The sequence below is a fragment of the Coffea eugenioides genome, chromosome 6 (genome assembly GCF_003713205.1).
Source record: "Coffea eugenioides isolate CCC68of chromosome 6, Ceug_1.0, whole genome shotgun sequence".
Classification (NCBI taxonomy): Eukaryota; Viridiplantae; Streptophyta; class Magnoliopsida; order Gentianales; family Rubiaceae; genus Coffea; species Coffea eugenioides.
Window position 1 is genome coordinate 12,515,642 of NC_040040.1, and position 16,170 is coordinate 12,531,811.

Consider the following 16,170-nt stretch of genomic DNA (forward strand, 5'->3'; position numbering starts at 1 on the left):
AAGTTGCATTTGCTAGCTTTTCTATTGCTGAATCAAATTGATTAGAATAATTTTTTGCAGCTAGCTCCCAAAATGCATTAGAATCATTAGCTAATGGTTCACTTTCTAACTCCCAAGGCAGAGGTGCATTAGCTAACTTCTCTATTGCCAACTCCCAAGATGGTTTTGATTCATATTGGACACTTTCAAGTTGGTAATCATAAAAATTTTCAAAATCACTATATGCACATTGATTATTCCAACCATAAGCAGGAGAATTGCTCCAATTAGCACTATATTGATCAAAACAAGGATTGTAATGCTCTAATTCATCATAATAATCCACATTTTGTGCTTGCATACATGTATTAGTAGCATGATAACCTCCACACAAGTCACAAATCACATGATAAGAATTAAAAGCATTAGCATTCCTCCCTTGCTCAATTTCATGCATCATGGTGTCCATTTGAACTTGTAACTTAATTACATCAAATTTTGCCTTTAAGCACCTTAAACCATCTTCAAAAGACATACATTCAGTAAATTCTTGGTTACCTCTGTTGAAGGAGCTTTGCACTTGGTAACCATCCATTGCCAAACCTCCATTTCTCAAGCATTGTCCTCCCCTGTTTTCTACTCTCCTTGATCCCCTAAACATGCTCTCAAAGTAGCTCAAAAACAAGTTTAGTCAAGAAGAATAGATGACTTTAAACATACAAAAACAAGACATTAAACATAAAAGACTCAACAAGACTCAAAACAAACAAGACACTTAACCAACAAAAATAAGTGAAATTGTCTAAATTAATAAAGTTGCTTTTCACACCGATATTGCCAAATCTTCCCCGGCAACGGCGCCAAAAACTTGACGTGCGCGGAGTATACATATACAATTAAACTCATCCTAATCAAGTTTTACATTTATAAACTCCTAAATACCCCACACGCGATTTATCGCAAGTATACGAATCGTGAGCGAGTATAGGGTATTAAGGGTCGATCCCACAAGGAAGATTGCAATTACCGGTACTACTAAAGCTTCTCTATTATTTAGACTATCAATGAATTATAACAAATTAAACCTACTGAAATTATACAAAATAACAAATGAAAGCTCCTTAGGTTGTGGTATCCCTAACTACTCATGCAAGTGTTATATTTGGATCATTAATTACTACATCTAGGCTAGTTATAGTGTAATTTCCTTAAACATGTGAAACCTACTTTCGTAGTGAATCAACTATACTCATAACTAATCCATACCTATTTTCATGGTTATGAAATTAGCTACAAGTTCATTTCTTCAATGAAATTACATGAAATGAATCACTAAAAACCACATAAGTGCACCTCTACTTTCGTGAGTGTACTCCCTATGTTTAGCACTTCTTGAACTAGTGTTAAATCTCAATTTTCATTGCAGAAACAACACCTTAGATAATCACAATTAATGGTACCAGATTAATCATGATTTCAAGAGCTAAAGTGCTAAATAACTTGCTCAAATCATAGCAGTCAAATAACCAAATAATAAACACTAACAATTATAGAAAGTTCAACCAAACCTAAGGTATAAACTTTAGAAATACATATTGAACACAAAATCCAGAACTTGTATATTAACTAAACTTGGAATCAAATACAAAAGATAAAGAGTTTGGAAGGAATACAACCCTTGTCACATGAGCTTTCTTCCTTGCCTTCTTCATCCTCCATCTTCATCCTAATCTAGATAATAAACAAGAATGGAAAAGCTACACTACTCTATACTAAGCTAAACTAACACTAGGGAGATGAAAGAGCTACATTTCTGCAGCTTCCAGCTTCTCCCGTAGCTCACTCTCTATTTTCCTGCTATGAACTCCAATCTCCCTTCAATCTTGCAATCTTGGCTATTTTATGATGAAAGATGGTCAAGAAATGAGGCCTCCACCTTCCTTTTACAGCTGGAGATGTTTCTCACATGTCTAGCAACGCATGTGAGTTGGTGGAGGTGAAATTGAGTTTTACGCGTACAAAGCAGCCTTTTCTGACCACAATCCGGCCAGGAATCCGGCCACAAATCCGGCCAAATTCCGGCCGGATTGCTACAGTGACCATTTGGTCACTTCTGGTTCAATTTTCAGCTCTGCTCCGATTTTGCATCAACTTCCACTGAACTTTTCTTGATGATAAAAGCTGCTTTAGCTCTTTACCAGAACATGAAACTTGTAGCCCTTTGAGTTAGCTTTCCAATGCATCAAGAATCACCTCATTTGGATCTGTGTAGGCTGAGAAATGACCGGAATACCCTTACCTGCTCATTGCCCTGTTCCAGTTTCGACCAGTAGAAATTTGCTATTGTAATTCGGCATTTTGACCTAGAAAACCTTTAAACTGGATTTAGATGTCTTCACCAAAGTTGTAGATATATCTCTTATCTTCAAATGGGTTCAAGAATCATCTCAATCCGATCATTGTAGCTCAAGTTATAGCCGAAATACAAAAATGTGTCAAAACTGTCAAAATACACAAAATCCAAGTAAAAAGTGATAAAAACCTCATTTAATTGAACAAAAGCATTTTATACCAATTATAGCCAAAATAAATCATTTTCTTCCAATAATATACCCAAAGTGACTAAAAATAATATAAAATATCATACAATTATTATGTAAATTAGTCACTTATCACCCCTGTAGGAAAATGGGGAAGACTCGGCAAATTACGCCGTCGGGGACGCAGTAGAGTCGAAATGCGGAGAGGAAGGCGCGGAGGTGATCCTCGGGGTCACCTCGGCAATCATAGGAATGCAGGGTTGGGAGTTTAAAATTTGGGGGCACCAGCTCCCCATTGATGTCGTCAGTGAAGGGCGGAACCCTCATATATTCGGCTGCTAAGCCCCCAGGACGCCGAGGTGGGTCCTCAGCTTGCCTTCCCAGTAGACCCCGAAAAAACGCCCGGGAAATGGAGGCAATCTTAGAGGTCGCCTTAGAGGAGGCGCGCCTGGAAGTGCTCCGAGAGAGGTGCCCCTCATCTGAGTCCTCACCGGAAGGTACCTCAGGGGACTTCGTCGATCTCCTCTTGGAGAATTCGACTTTTTCCTTCCCCTGCCTCTTGAAGTACCTCCCTAGTTCCTCGAAGATGTTAGGATTATCAGCTACGAACTCGGCCATCTTGGCGATGGCGTCCTCGTTGTTGGGCTGGGTCCTTGGGGACCCCTGTTCCTCAGAAATACGACCCTGCTGGGCCCCCGAGGTCTGTCCAGCCCTGGTTGAGGGAACTCTCCCGCTTCGGGAGCGCGTGGATCTCATTTTGGCAGTAATCTCGTTCCCACAGACGGCGCCAATTGAAGAGGTGATTTTTGGTGGGTGGTTGAACCGACCGAAATCAGTCTCTTCTGAGGTGAGGTGAGGTGTATCCGCTTGTCCGAAGTGAATGGCGGGGCTTCTCCCCTGGGATCGCTCCGACGATCAAGTTAGTATGAGAACGAGAGGAAAGCAATAGTATTGTCAAATGAACAGTCGTCTTACTTGTTAGGTGTACATGAGAGGTATTTATAGAGCGGCAGTGGATGGCAGGGCGGAGGGCTCATGCTAGTGGGACCCATGTTCTGCCATTACGGCTCTGTTCCCTGCCAGGAGGTCTGACTCTAACACTGTAACCGCCTGGGCTGGGTGACGGGAAGTCTTGCGTAGTAGCCATTAAGAGCATCAGTGCTTTTCAGGTAAAGCACTGGTCCCTGATGATGTCAGGTGGCTTGACATCATCAGCGTGCAGCTGAGGTGGAAGTCTGAGGTGCAGAGGTCATCTAGGCAGTAGACCAGGGGCCTGCCCGAGATCAGGGGCCATATTCAGCACGAGACCGTGCTCGTGTGAGGGAGGAAGTGAGATAACCTCGCATTCCTATGATGGCCGAGGTGAGCACCCTCAAAGCCAAATCAAGTGAGATAGCTTGTGTTTATATAGCCTCAGAAAATCACACGCGACAGAGGCATGAGAGCCGAAGTCAATTAGGATACGGGGAGCAAACCTTTTAGGTGTCGGATTCGTGGATGCTATTTAACAGTCTTATCTCTGAGCCTGAGGCTTCCTTGTATTCATATATTACGGAAACCTTTATGGTGTCGAATTTGTAAAGGATAATAAGGTATCATGCTCCTGCTAATTTACTTATTTATACAGGAAGTTGCCAGCTAATTAATTCATATTTTTCAGTTTTGTTTAGGGTTTTCAGTTCACCTAATATATACCAGGAAGCTACCTACTAGCTTGTGTGCATTACATAAGAGGGAGGGGGAAACCATGGAACATTTAATTTTTAATCGCTGCATGACAAGACCAGTTTGGACAAAGGTGCAGAACATGTGCTTGGTACATCGTGGGTGGGTCATATACTTGAGATGTGGAACTTGCATGGCTTGCAAAATCAAATTCCTTTGCAGATCAGATCAGAACATTGGCTTTAGCTGCTACTGCATATCACGCTTGGAGGCTAAGGAATGAAGTAATCTTTCAGTTGAAATCTGCTCTATGTGATAAACTCTTGAGGGCTATTATTGAAGCAGTGTGGTTTGTAGTGAGTAATTGGTCAGGTGTAACACTCATTTACGTAACGGTGGATCCCCTGCTCACAATTTTGTCGATCCCCACTTCGCTTTCTTGCTATATTTGCTCTTTCTTCTTCTTCGTCCTCTTTGCGAAGAATCCCCAAAATAAAAACGTAAAATCTCTCTCTCTCTTTCTCTCCCGTTGCCATTTCTTTTCTTTCCAATCTCCACTGTGTATAACGTCAAGTTTCAGAAGAAACTTCTCAAATATGAGAGACCAAATCCCAAGCCTGATCGTATAAATATAAAACAAGATTTTCATTCTTGCACGTGATGCTGAGAAGCTGATTATCAACACAAGGAATGCATAATCTTGACGTCAGATGAAGGTCGGTTCCAGTGACTAATAAGAGCAGTAAATTAATATGCGTAGAGTCCAAGAACACCGCATTACATAATTATTAGTATAATTCTCATAATTTAAGTAACTTGAAGGTTGGAGTTGGTGCACGACAAACAACTGGAAGCGACCACAAAACATCAATCCCACCAGGCTTGGAAACATGGAAGCTTTAAAATCCCTTATTGAAGCGACCACAAAACATCAATCCCCTTATTGAAGCTTTAAAATTCATTAGCGACCAATTTAATTATCTTGTGGTGCACTATGCCTGCAAAAAAATGGCCTGAAAAGTGAAATTCTTAAACCATAAACATTAAACAAAACATTAGCCATCATCAAAATTTACTAGTACAAATTAAGCTCCACTCGAATAAATTACTAGAGTAGTTGCAACAGCATGGATACTTATTAACATATCTAGTCTATGCGGGAATGGGGAGCTTTTCAATTGAGTTCTGATTGCTGATGTGGCGGGCTTCCATTGGCCGATTGGTGATCGTCTGCTTCGTGTGAATTCGCTCGCGTGAATTGGTCGTCCAGCCGATTGTTTCTTTTCTTTGTTTTGCTTGGACGTCTGGCTTGGAAGTCTGCAGCTAAATTCTGGTCCCACGTGGTTGGTTTTGCTTTGTTTCTTTTGGGTTTTTTTGGCCCCCAACTCATTACTCGGGGACTATTTGGAAAGTAATACAAGAGTTGCTGCTGCTTATGTCATCTGTTGTCCGGCTGCTTCCATTAGAAATCGACAGCTCACCTATCTACTCTTATCAATCGAGTGGCTCGAGGAGTCCTATGAGGCTATGACCACTTCCTTTCTTTTTTCTTCTCTGATCAGAACTGCTCCTCTTCCATTCTCCACCGATAATTCTCTCAAAACTCTTCTCGTTAGAACCAGAAGAGGTGAATAAAGTAAAATGATGAAGAGAAAGCTCAATTATGCACTTCCATAGATGCTACCATGGTATTTTTTTCAAATGTTTATTTTTCAGTTTATTATTGTGGGTTTTTTCCCCCTTGTTCAGCTCCTTATTTTCTCGTCATCATCAGCAATAATTTGTCCTTTGTATATCTCTTTTCCCGCAAAACCAATAACCAAACATTCGGATTTTACAATTGTACAAAACTTTGTGCCTAAAATATTGACTATATTTTTCTTATACTGTTCTTTGTTAGTTTTCCTTTTCGAGGGTGTGCCTAAAATATTGACTATATTTTTCTTATACTGTTCTTTGTTAGTTTTCCTTTTCGAGTGTTACACCCTTGGTGTGTTTTATCTATTTGATTTAATTTTGTTCATATTTTTGGATTATTCTGCCTTGGATTCCAGAGTTGAGAGTTACAACGAAATGTAAAGGTATGGATTCTTTGGTTCTTTTTCAAATGTTAATGTCTATATTTCTTTCCGAGTCCTTTTAAGTTTTTATGTTAAGTTGATGATATTTTTCCCCCCTTATTCGCAGTTACTATGGATCCTTATTTTGGGTTGCTTCTAACGGTTCTTTGATTTTTTTTTTTGGATGTTTGATGCATGAACTTGCTTTGCAGGAGATTCTATTATATTGGTTGTGTTGTTTCTTCTAAGGTATCTTCTTATCCTTTTGGTTTCAAAATGCTATACTCCATGAGGTTACAGTCCTTATATTTAGAATGCTTGCAGTTTTCTGTCTATCTCTATTGATAGAAATTATTTTTCACCCGTTGAAATGTTTAAATTTGGTGGATAGAGTAGCTGAGGTTTTGGTTAATTATTCGATTAATTGCATTAATTTCAGTGCTCAGTCTAGAGAAATTTTTAATAAATTGGTGATATTGATAATAGGTGGATATATTGAGTGGTAGTAGTGCTGATGTGTTAGTCTAGAGAAATTTTTAATATAATTGCATTATTTTCGGTGCTTAGTCTAGAGAATTTTTTAATAAATTGGTGATATTTATAGTAGGTGGATATAATGAGTGATAGTAGTACTGATGTGTTATGTTTATTGTGGTAATTCACTGATAAGCATTCAGTTAATTGAGTTTTTCTTCAAGGAAGGTAGGAGAGAGCGAAGAATGTTAATTTGGGAGGGATGGAAGAAATTTTTTTTTAAACAAGAGCAAAATGTCTTATGCAATAAAAAATGTTTATGTTTAATTATTCTTAAAACTATATCTATGTATCATTTCTGTTTCTTTCATAAGGAAAAAATAGAACAAGTGTTTCATTCTATTTATGTCAAAGAACACCAATTGAAGAACATGAACGTTACATAATGGTCCTTAATTTAAATGGTTTTAGTTTTTCTAGGTAAAAAGACGTTTGCCCAAGAATAAGACTTCTTAGCTACTAGATTCTGAGCACATTTTAGAATTGGGGAAGTGAATTGTCATTTTGTTTAAAAACTTTAAATAACCTTTTATATTTCTGTATCTGTATAAGAAATGGTTTTGTTTTTGTTTTCAAGTTGTGTTTTTGCTCGACTAACCTATTTAATATTATTCCTTTTTAGGTTAATTGAAGTGGATCGTGATGAAGCTTGAAGCATTGGTGATGGTAATTCTGCTAGAAGCTTTAAGATTTATTTACGCCACTCAAAATGGGTTCGAATTGAACAGCAAGAGGTAACATGTTTAGATTTGATTGTTTAATCTAAGATATATAATTTTGTCAACATACACAGTGAAAGCAGATTTTTCCTTTCTTTCAAATTTTTTTGATCTTTCATAAATAGCTAAATGTGAAAAATCTTCTTCATGTAGTTCATTTTTTCTTTTCTTTCACATTTTCTGAATTCGTTGTCTCACTATTTGCCAGTCAATTTCTTGATATTCAAGGCATACATGGCATAGAAGATTATTAACCATGTGGCTGAAATTGTTGGAGACAAATAAAATGCCTAAATGGCAATGTGTTTGGATAGAGTATGCAATCATAGTGGTTTGTTTTAATAAGTTCTCATTTGATGGGATTATCATGGATGTAGGATAATGCTTGACTGCCATCAGCAAATTCTGATAATAATTTTGCTTTGATGAAAATCTAAATTCTTTTCCCTTTCCCTTTTTTTCTGGTTTTGTCAGCTGTTTTTTTTAATGAATTTTAACTGTTCCTTTTTCCCTTGGGATTTTTTTTTTCTGGTTCTCCGTAATTGCTTTCTACATTTATTTCATATATGTTTTAACTTTTCAATTCCCCAGACTAGAAACTTGCACAATGTTCTCTGGAAGTTCTTTTTCTTCTTGTATCTGACTTGATCAGAACTAAGGATTACAGGCGAAGTTTAGTCTCTTAGTTTCATTGGAGTATTGTTGATTGCATGTTGATATTGGAGTATTTTGTGGCGAAAACCTTCTGGCAGAAGAAGTTATTTGAGAATTTGAGGTGTCCAAAAAGCACTACGAAACAAGAGTATAGTTAGCTGTTCAAAGTATAGGTAATAGAGTACTTTTGGATCAATGCAACTTTTATTGTATATCTTGTTTCCTCCAAACATGATTGAAATTTACATTACTAATGTACTTTTGGATCAATATAACTTTAGTTCTATGTCTTATTTCCTTTGGACAAGATTGAAATTTACATTCATAGAGCCAATTTCAATGTGACTTTTCTGTTAATTATTTTGTTACTTATCTTTCATTATACACTACTGGGCATCATCGAGCAGACTCTACAATTAAACACCGCGCATAGCGCGGTGATCCTCTCCTAGTAGTAAGTAAACTCGCGTATTAGGGAAACAATTTGGTATCTGATAGATCAATGCAGAAGTTCAAAGTTGAACAAATCATATTTCTTTCACTTTGAATTTTTTGCAATTATTCAATCCCTTTAAAATTTTAATAGATTCTAATCATTCATGATGACGTGTGTTTATTATTATTATTATTTATTGGTTGTAGTAAAACTTTCAAAGTATATTCTAAATTGTGCTTAATTTGGGACTGTTTACTTCAGTTGTTAACTGCGTATCATCCAAACATAAGATTAATTACTCAATTTAAAGCTTCGGAACCAGTTAGCTAGAATTGATGTTTCAAATATTTCTTGTACAAGCATCTAGAAACGAATATCTTCATTTGAACTTTTAATCCGGTACCACTCTTATGTCTTTCTAATTAAGTAAATTCTTAGGCGAATTCTTAATTTTAGATTATTGTTTTCCTGTTAAAAGTTTCAAAATTTAATTAAAAAGCAAAAAGAATATTGAAAAAAATGACATATGATAATCAAAATCTAAAAGTAGATGATATAATCAAAACAGGATATGCCCATAATGTTCAACATTAATTGCTGTTGGTATAGGATGTTCATAAATTTACTCGTTTTGTAGTCTATTGGTTCAAACAGTTTTCAAGGTCCAGTGATTTCTGAGCAAATATTCTACCAACAGAAAGATAAATAAAGGGCGATGTCTCACATAGATGGCCTCCGTGCCCAAATTCCATCCATAATTTGTAGATTTTATAGTCTCCCAATTCAGGTCACTGCCAATCCTTCAAGATATCAATCAAGTACAAGAACAAATCCACTGTTTAGAATCATATGAACCCGGAAAACCTAAGATTGTTCACTAGCTAATAAGTAGTAAGTATTTCCAGCAAGCATAGAGAGGACAAGCGACTAACCGTGGTTCTGCACCGTCCTCCATCCCATGCATCATAATACTTTCACCCTCCACTTTCACTATAATGACAGAGTAGCTGAAAAGAACAGAAAGCTCGACCGCTAATCCTGTTCGCTTGCCATTCACACAGATCCCGTGAATTACAGGAGGAGATTGTACATGCGCTGCAAGTCTTAGAAGCTTCCGTCGGTCAACCGTCAGTACTTTGATTCCCTCGTATGGAGAGTAGTAACCTTCGGAAGCCTCATCTAACCTTCTCGCCACATCCGCGCCAGCCATGGTTGGCCGGAGAGAGGCTTTTTCGCCTGTTATACAAGCAAGTAATGATTTCCGGTGCCTCATTTTTCAAAATTCTAAGGTGGGAAATAGTGTGACAAGATTTCTAGGGCTGATGAGAGTATTTGAAGGCCTCAATGAATGATTATAACTAATGATGATTATCTAGACTTAATTTGGTTGAAGCTCAAAGTAAACGCTTAATTTGGTAGCGTTTCGTTTACCTTATGACTGCGATGTTTGAGGGCATACGTTATGCACCATATATGACTGCGAGCGATGTCATTATCTTTATACACCATATATGACTGCTATATCTTTATCTTTATATTTTTGATACACCATATTATGCTAATTTCTGCAATGTCTTTGCGATGTCTTTATATTTATATACCGCATCATGCTAATTTCTTGTAATTGACTCAAACACGAAAATAGTTACATAGTTGGTAAGGAAGGTATAATTGACTCTATATTCTTTTGAAAGCAATCTCAGCTGGACATGTTTGTCTGCAGATGCAATTGTACGGTTTTAAATAATCCTGTAATTTTTGAATGCCATAAAAAAAAAAAAGGTCGTAGAAAAAGATCAATCAAGCAGCAATGATGCGAAGCAAATAACAAAGAGCAAATGAATCGGATGGGGAGGATTGAGTTGAATGTTAAGAAAAAAATAATCAATTTAAGGTGAGAACATCATTAATGTCATCTTAACAAGTTTGAACGGTCCAATTTATGTAGAATTATAAGATCAGGCACAATGTAAAACATCAGGCTACAAAAGAAACCTCTAAAACAAAAATTAGTATAAAACAAAATAAAATGATATAAGAAAGAGACCGAGTCTTAGATTAGATATTTTACTATGAATTTATTATAAATGGAAAAGTGGTTTGCTGTGAAAGAAATTAATACATAGAATCACGAATTCTAGGTTTTGAGCAGAGAAGCAGAAGTGGGAAAGGAGAAGTCCTCAAACAAACCCATCACTTATCATCTATAATTTGAAGATAAAGATAATGCCAATTGATATTTTTGGTCTGATATTTCCAGTTCTTCTTTTTTATCGTATGAACAAAGGAAGTAACACTTAAACCACGAGTCAAAAACAGCAAGCCACTTTTATTACAAACTTAATAATAGATTCAAGAAGATACAACACATCGCTTGTGAGGTTCACAACACATACGACCTCCTTAAACTAGAAATATGAAAAGAAAAAAAACAGGATTATTGTTCTTTCATGCAACGTAGGTTCAAAAAACATGTATAAAATGACTACTACAATTTACTAGCCCACTTTTGCCAAAGATTCTGCGCCACCATTCTTTTATCCATCCAGAAACTGCTGCAGGGAACTTCACAGAGATTTTGGCCCTTCATTTGCCGCGCCTCTTCCGGTCTGAACTAGAGGAATGAGGAAGATTCGAGCTTGGACTGTCGGAGATAATACACAAGTGAATCAGATACTTAAACAAAAAAGTATGACGTAAGCTTACCTACCATTAGGGTTAACTAACGCCTGCCGGGACTCAATAACAAATACTTCCCGGTCTGAACTAGAGGAAAAAATGAGGATCGTGTTTTCGATGCTTGGCAATACATATATTATAAATAATATTAATATTTTGTAGAAATGTATTTATATAATTAATATAAATGTATATATGTATTGATATTATGTATAAATTAAAATTAATATTATGTATATTAACATAAATGATGTATTATATTATATATAATACATAATATAAATGTATATTTAAATGTATAAGTTATATTATTAAAAATGTATAAATAATAAATGAATATTATATAAATGTATAAATTAATAAATTATAAATATATATAATATTATGTAGAAATGTATTAATATAATTAATATAAATGTATACATGTATTAATATTATGTATAAATGTAAAGTTAATATTATGTATATTAATATAAATGTATAAATGTATTATATTATACATTATACATAATATAAATGTATATTATAAATATACACAAATATTTATATATTATGTATAAATGTACATTTATATAAATGTATAATGACATATAATATTTATGTAAATATATTATAAATATATAAAAATATATTATAAATAAAATAAAATATTTATAATATGTATGTATAAATATATAATATTAGAAATGTATAATATATATAATATACATTATTATTAATATAATTTATGTATAATATACATAATTGAAATATACATATTAATATATATTATAAAACAAAATTGAATAAATATATTTATAAATTTATATATAAATAAATGTATTTATATAAATATATAATATTTATTTCAATTGATATAATATATATAATATTATACATAATTGAAATAAATATATTTATATTAATAATATATATATATAATACATAATTGAAATATACATATTAAAATATATTAAAATATAATTGTTAAAATACATAATTAAAATATACAAATTGAAATATACTTATTAAAATATACAAATTAAATATACATAATTGAAATATATTTAGAGTTGTTTTTGATATATTGTTTGGATATGGTGTGTTTTTTAAGTTGTTTTTGAAATACACATTACTGTAGCATTTGGAATGTGAAAAACAGTTTTTCAAAAACAGGTGCAAAAACACTCAATCCAATAGCTTAAGTCAAAAGCGTCTCGCCCAATTAAGTTTCCGCCTTTTAAGTCAAAAGGATTATGTATGTTGTCTGCAGAAGATAGACTATGCATGGATCAATATGTTTCACTCACTTAGTTTGTAGTATTAAACTATGGCCATCGATTGTGAAACATGGATTTTTTACTTCAACAGTCCTTGGCCTCAAAATCGTTGTTAGACTTCCAATTCAGGAACACTATATACACACACATACACATGCGCACACACACACACAGAGTTGACATCGCAAACAATATTATCCAAAATCTTAATATTTTACTGATCAACGTATAATTGAAGACACATGTTGGTATTGGATATTTCTATATTTAAACGCAACCGGCTATTAGACATGGACCCAAATTTCGTGTTTGTTACATTAGAAGTGAACGTAAAATGTACGATATTTTATGCACTTATCATATTGGTTCCTCATACTAAAATGTATAATTATCCCATGATTTCGGATTTGATTGTCTTTAAATATATATTTGATATTATGCATTATTTATTTGAAAAAATGGATTTCTGTAAATTTAAGTTATTTGTGAAGCTATTACCCTGTGCTTTATCATTCTCGCAAATTGTACACTAGGAACAATACCAACTATGAAGTTCTTAATTAGACGCTGTGGGAGGATAAATAATTGTACTTTCAATCTATTTTCCAAAGGAGAAAGCCAAAGAAGAAATATAGTCAACGCTCACCGAGATATAGTCCCCGACATCTTCCAATCATAGCAACCGCGATTAGCATCGTCTCTTATTTTTTCCAAATCCAGGCCGTTACGATTCCTTCAAGAAATCAAATACCAAACCAAAGCCGCCATTGCTAAGAATTTTGTCAGCATTTTTTTAAACTAAAAGTACAAAATTAACAACTGAAAATGAAAGGGAACTAAGCTATAGTGTGTGTGTGTGTGTGTCTATATATATATATATATGAGCTATTATCATCGGAGGGATCGAGATCATAAGTAACCATGTAGAGTATTACTAAAGACTAACCTTGGTACATCACCGTCCTTCAACCTACGCACCTTTACTTCGTTATTGTCAACGGAGGCAACAAAGTTAGAGTCCATAAGATCGCCCTGCGAGACCTTCAAGTTAGTTGGTTTGCCATCTACTGTGAAGAAGTAAGCTGGAGCACAACGCAAATACTTAGCAAGACGCAGCAATTTATGCCTGCAGAACTTTACTTCATTAATTTGAGGGAGTGGATTGTGCTCTAGTAACTTAGCATCGACCATGCGTCGATCTACATCGCTGCCACTTTCAGTGGCCTTCAAACCGACATATTTGCCGGATAGACAAACAATTGATGTCTCAGTTTTATCATTGCCCATCTTTAGGATACTATGCAACACACAAAACTAAAATTGTGAAAAAAAAGACGGGTTAATCAGAGCTTGATTTAATACGCTAATAGAAATGATAATGACGAGAGAGAGGCCTCTCAAGTTCAATGACACCAAAAAAGGGCGTGAGAAGCAGTGGTTTTTCGTAGAGCGGTCGAGGGATGTGGTGCTATTTATAGAGTAATTCATCATTAGGTATTTGAGTGATACAATTTTCAGGCCTCCAGGATGTAAACCTGACAGAAAATCCCTGTCACGCTGTTTAGTGTACTTGCTGGGAAAACCATCAGCAATTTCTTTGCCTTTGCAGAAGTGATTTAAATCCCTTTTTTTGCTGTATAACTAATTTGATGGTTCAATCTCCCCTCCCAGCGGTCAAAAAAATTTAGATGGTATGTAATGGTACTTGTGTGTGTGTGTGTGTGTGTGTGTGTGTGTGTGGGGAAATGTATAAGCAATTCACTTGGCTTAACTCTGAAGCACAGAGAAAGGCAAACATACTTGTGTGTTTTGTGTGGGCCGGGGACGTGTAAGAGCAGAAGCCATGCACGAGCACCAGAAGGAGCAACTGGTTTTCGTTTTGACCAAAATGAAATTTCTGTCATTAATTTTGCCACCGACAATTAGCTTCGCTATACTTGCATCATATGCCTGCAAAATGCATGGAAGATGACAGGAAATATCTGCAAGGTTGACGCCTGAAAATATTTATATGTGAATTAAAAGGATAAACGAAAAAAATATGGTTGACTTCTGAATGCTCAAACACGACAATAACTTGACCCGTTACGTAATCAGAAAGGAAGATATAATCGGTTCTATATTTTTTTTGAAAGCAATCTCAGTTAGACATGTTTCCCTGCATATTTACCACTAAATCATCTCCCAAGAATTCTTCTGTTATTTTCTCTTCTTCTCTGCCAAAAAAAACCCCAAAAAAAAAAAAGAGAGAAGGGCTATTCCTTCTTGCCTTTCTTTTATTTCCAATCCCCACTGCCTTCCCAAACAACTGTAATTTTTGAATCTCATGGAAAAACATCCAAAAGCCTTGGAAAACCCATAAGGCCTTTGATGTCGGCGGTGAAAATTCACCTTCCCCTTCACTATATATATCTGCCAAAGATTACCTGAAAAGAAAACCAAAATTAGAAACATCAAGCAAAAACTTTGCCACCTTCAAAAATTTAGGGAAATAAATATTTTCTGCGCGTTGACAACAGAGAGATATTGCACATATACGCGTCAAATAAAAGTGGATTAACATTAAAAATTGGAAAATAACAAAGTAAATGTGATTTTAAATGTAACAGACATTTTTCAACAATTGGTAATTTTTTAAGGAAATAGTACTTTAGAAATAACCTGCTTAACCTTCCAAACCTAGCATTATTGTCCTTTCCACACACCAAAATATCAGGCGCATCCATATTATCATAACTTATAGATACTTTCATGGTATTCTCAAATTTTAGGCAATAGAGGATAATTAACAAAATTTATGTGTGCATCTTACTTCTCAAATTACATGCACTTGAACCTTTTTGATGATAGTACAATTAGAAGTAAATTAAGTAAATTAATCAGTCAAAGCTTTCAAATCCAAACGGGATTGAAGTTTCAAATATCTAGCATGTCACCGTTAAAAGTATTAATTTTGGAGTTTGTGGATATCAAGAAGAGATCAACCACGTGATGCATTGATCGTAACTCTCCAAACTATATATATATATAGGGATAATTTCAGAAACCTCCCATAAGGTTTTTAACTATTTCACTTAGTTCCCTTGAAGTTTTAAAAATTACACTTACCTCCCTTGATTTGACCCTTTGGTAACCAAACCTTAAAATAAGGTAAAAAATTTAATGAATACCCTAAAATACTCTTACTTTATAAAGTTCAATTCATTCTTCTAAACAATTGTAAAGTAATTTAACACAATTATAAAAAAAAAAAAAGAAGTGTCAAGTTTTTCATGCCAATATTTGTTATTTAATAATCAACTATAACAATAAATCTTTTGCTATGACAAGCTATTTTTTTATAGTACTTTATTGGGAATATAGATTCTTTTTAAGATAGAGAAGAAAGTGTTACCTTGTGTTTGTAAGTTTGTGGACTACTTTTTTTTTTTTTAATAAAAGTTTATGGACTAGTTTAGTGATGGAACTACCATAGTTTGGTAGTGATTTTGGGCAAATTGTTGGTAATTATTGTTGATTTTGATACAAAAAAAGAGCTACAAAAAATTGGATGATATTAAAAGTCATAAAAAAATTACTAGTTAAACGTTTGATCTGAATAGATATTAGTGACAATATTGATAATTCTTCTATACTTCTAATAAA

General features: G+C 34.7%; 1 protein-coding gene and 1 long non-coding RNA gene across 4 annotated transcripts; one reads left to right on the top strand and one right to left on the bottom strand.

Annotated features, from left to right (window-relative positions):
* The first annotated feature begins 5,670 nt into the window (after positions 1-5,670).
* Positions 5,671-8,464, top strand: LOC113775510. Of its 2 annotated transcripts, none has more exons than XR_003468890.1 (5): positions 5,671-5,872; positions 6,239-6,265; positions 6,457-6,493; positions 7,401-7,512; positions 8,089-8,464. It is a non-coding gene; the product is annotated as an uncharacterized LOC113775510 (long non-coding RNA). The 2 variants fall into 2 exon arrangements; XR_003468889.1 differs by having other exon boundaries at positions 8,165-8,461.
* A 2,487-nt stretch (positions 8,465-10,951) lies between these two features.
* Positions 10,952-13,946, bottom strand: LOC113774792. 2 transcript variants are annotated; one of them, XM_027319412.1, is made up of 4 exons: positions 13,666-13,946; positions 13,472-13,557; positions 13,172-13,258; positions 10,952-11,231 (listed from the first exon to the last, which is right to left on the bottom strand). In XM_027319412.1, exons 1-4 carry the CDS (start codon positions 13,810-13,812, stop codon positions 11,174-11,176), a joined length of 378 nt encoding a protein of 125 aa, XP_027175213.1. In that variant the 5' UTR covers positions 13,813-13,946; the 3' UTR covers positions 10,952-11,173. The 2 variants fall into 2 exon arrangements, with proteins under 2 accessions (XP_027175213.1, XP_027175212.1); XM_027319411.1 differs by having other exon boundaries at positions 13,472-13,946.
* Positions 13,947-16,170: the final 2,224 nt, after the last annotated feature.

Excerpts from the sequence above, each read along its gene's own strand:
- LOC113774792 (XM_027319411.1), bottom strand. The coding sequence starts at position 13,812 with ATGGGCAATGATAAAACTGAGACATCAATTGTTTGTCTATCCGGCAAA. Across the intron at positions 13,259-13,471 it reads AAGGACGGTGATGTACCAAG|GAATCGTAACGGCCTGGATT; the intron begins GTTAGTCTTTAG and ends GATTTCTTGAAG. Across the intron at positions 11,232-13,171 it reads ATGTCGGGGACTATATCTCG|TCCAAGCTCGAATCTTCCTC; the intron begins GTGAGCGTTGAC and ends TATCTCCGACAG.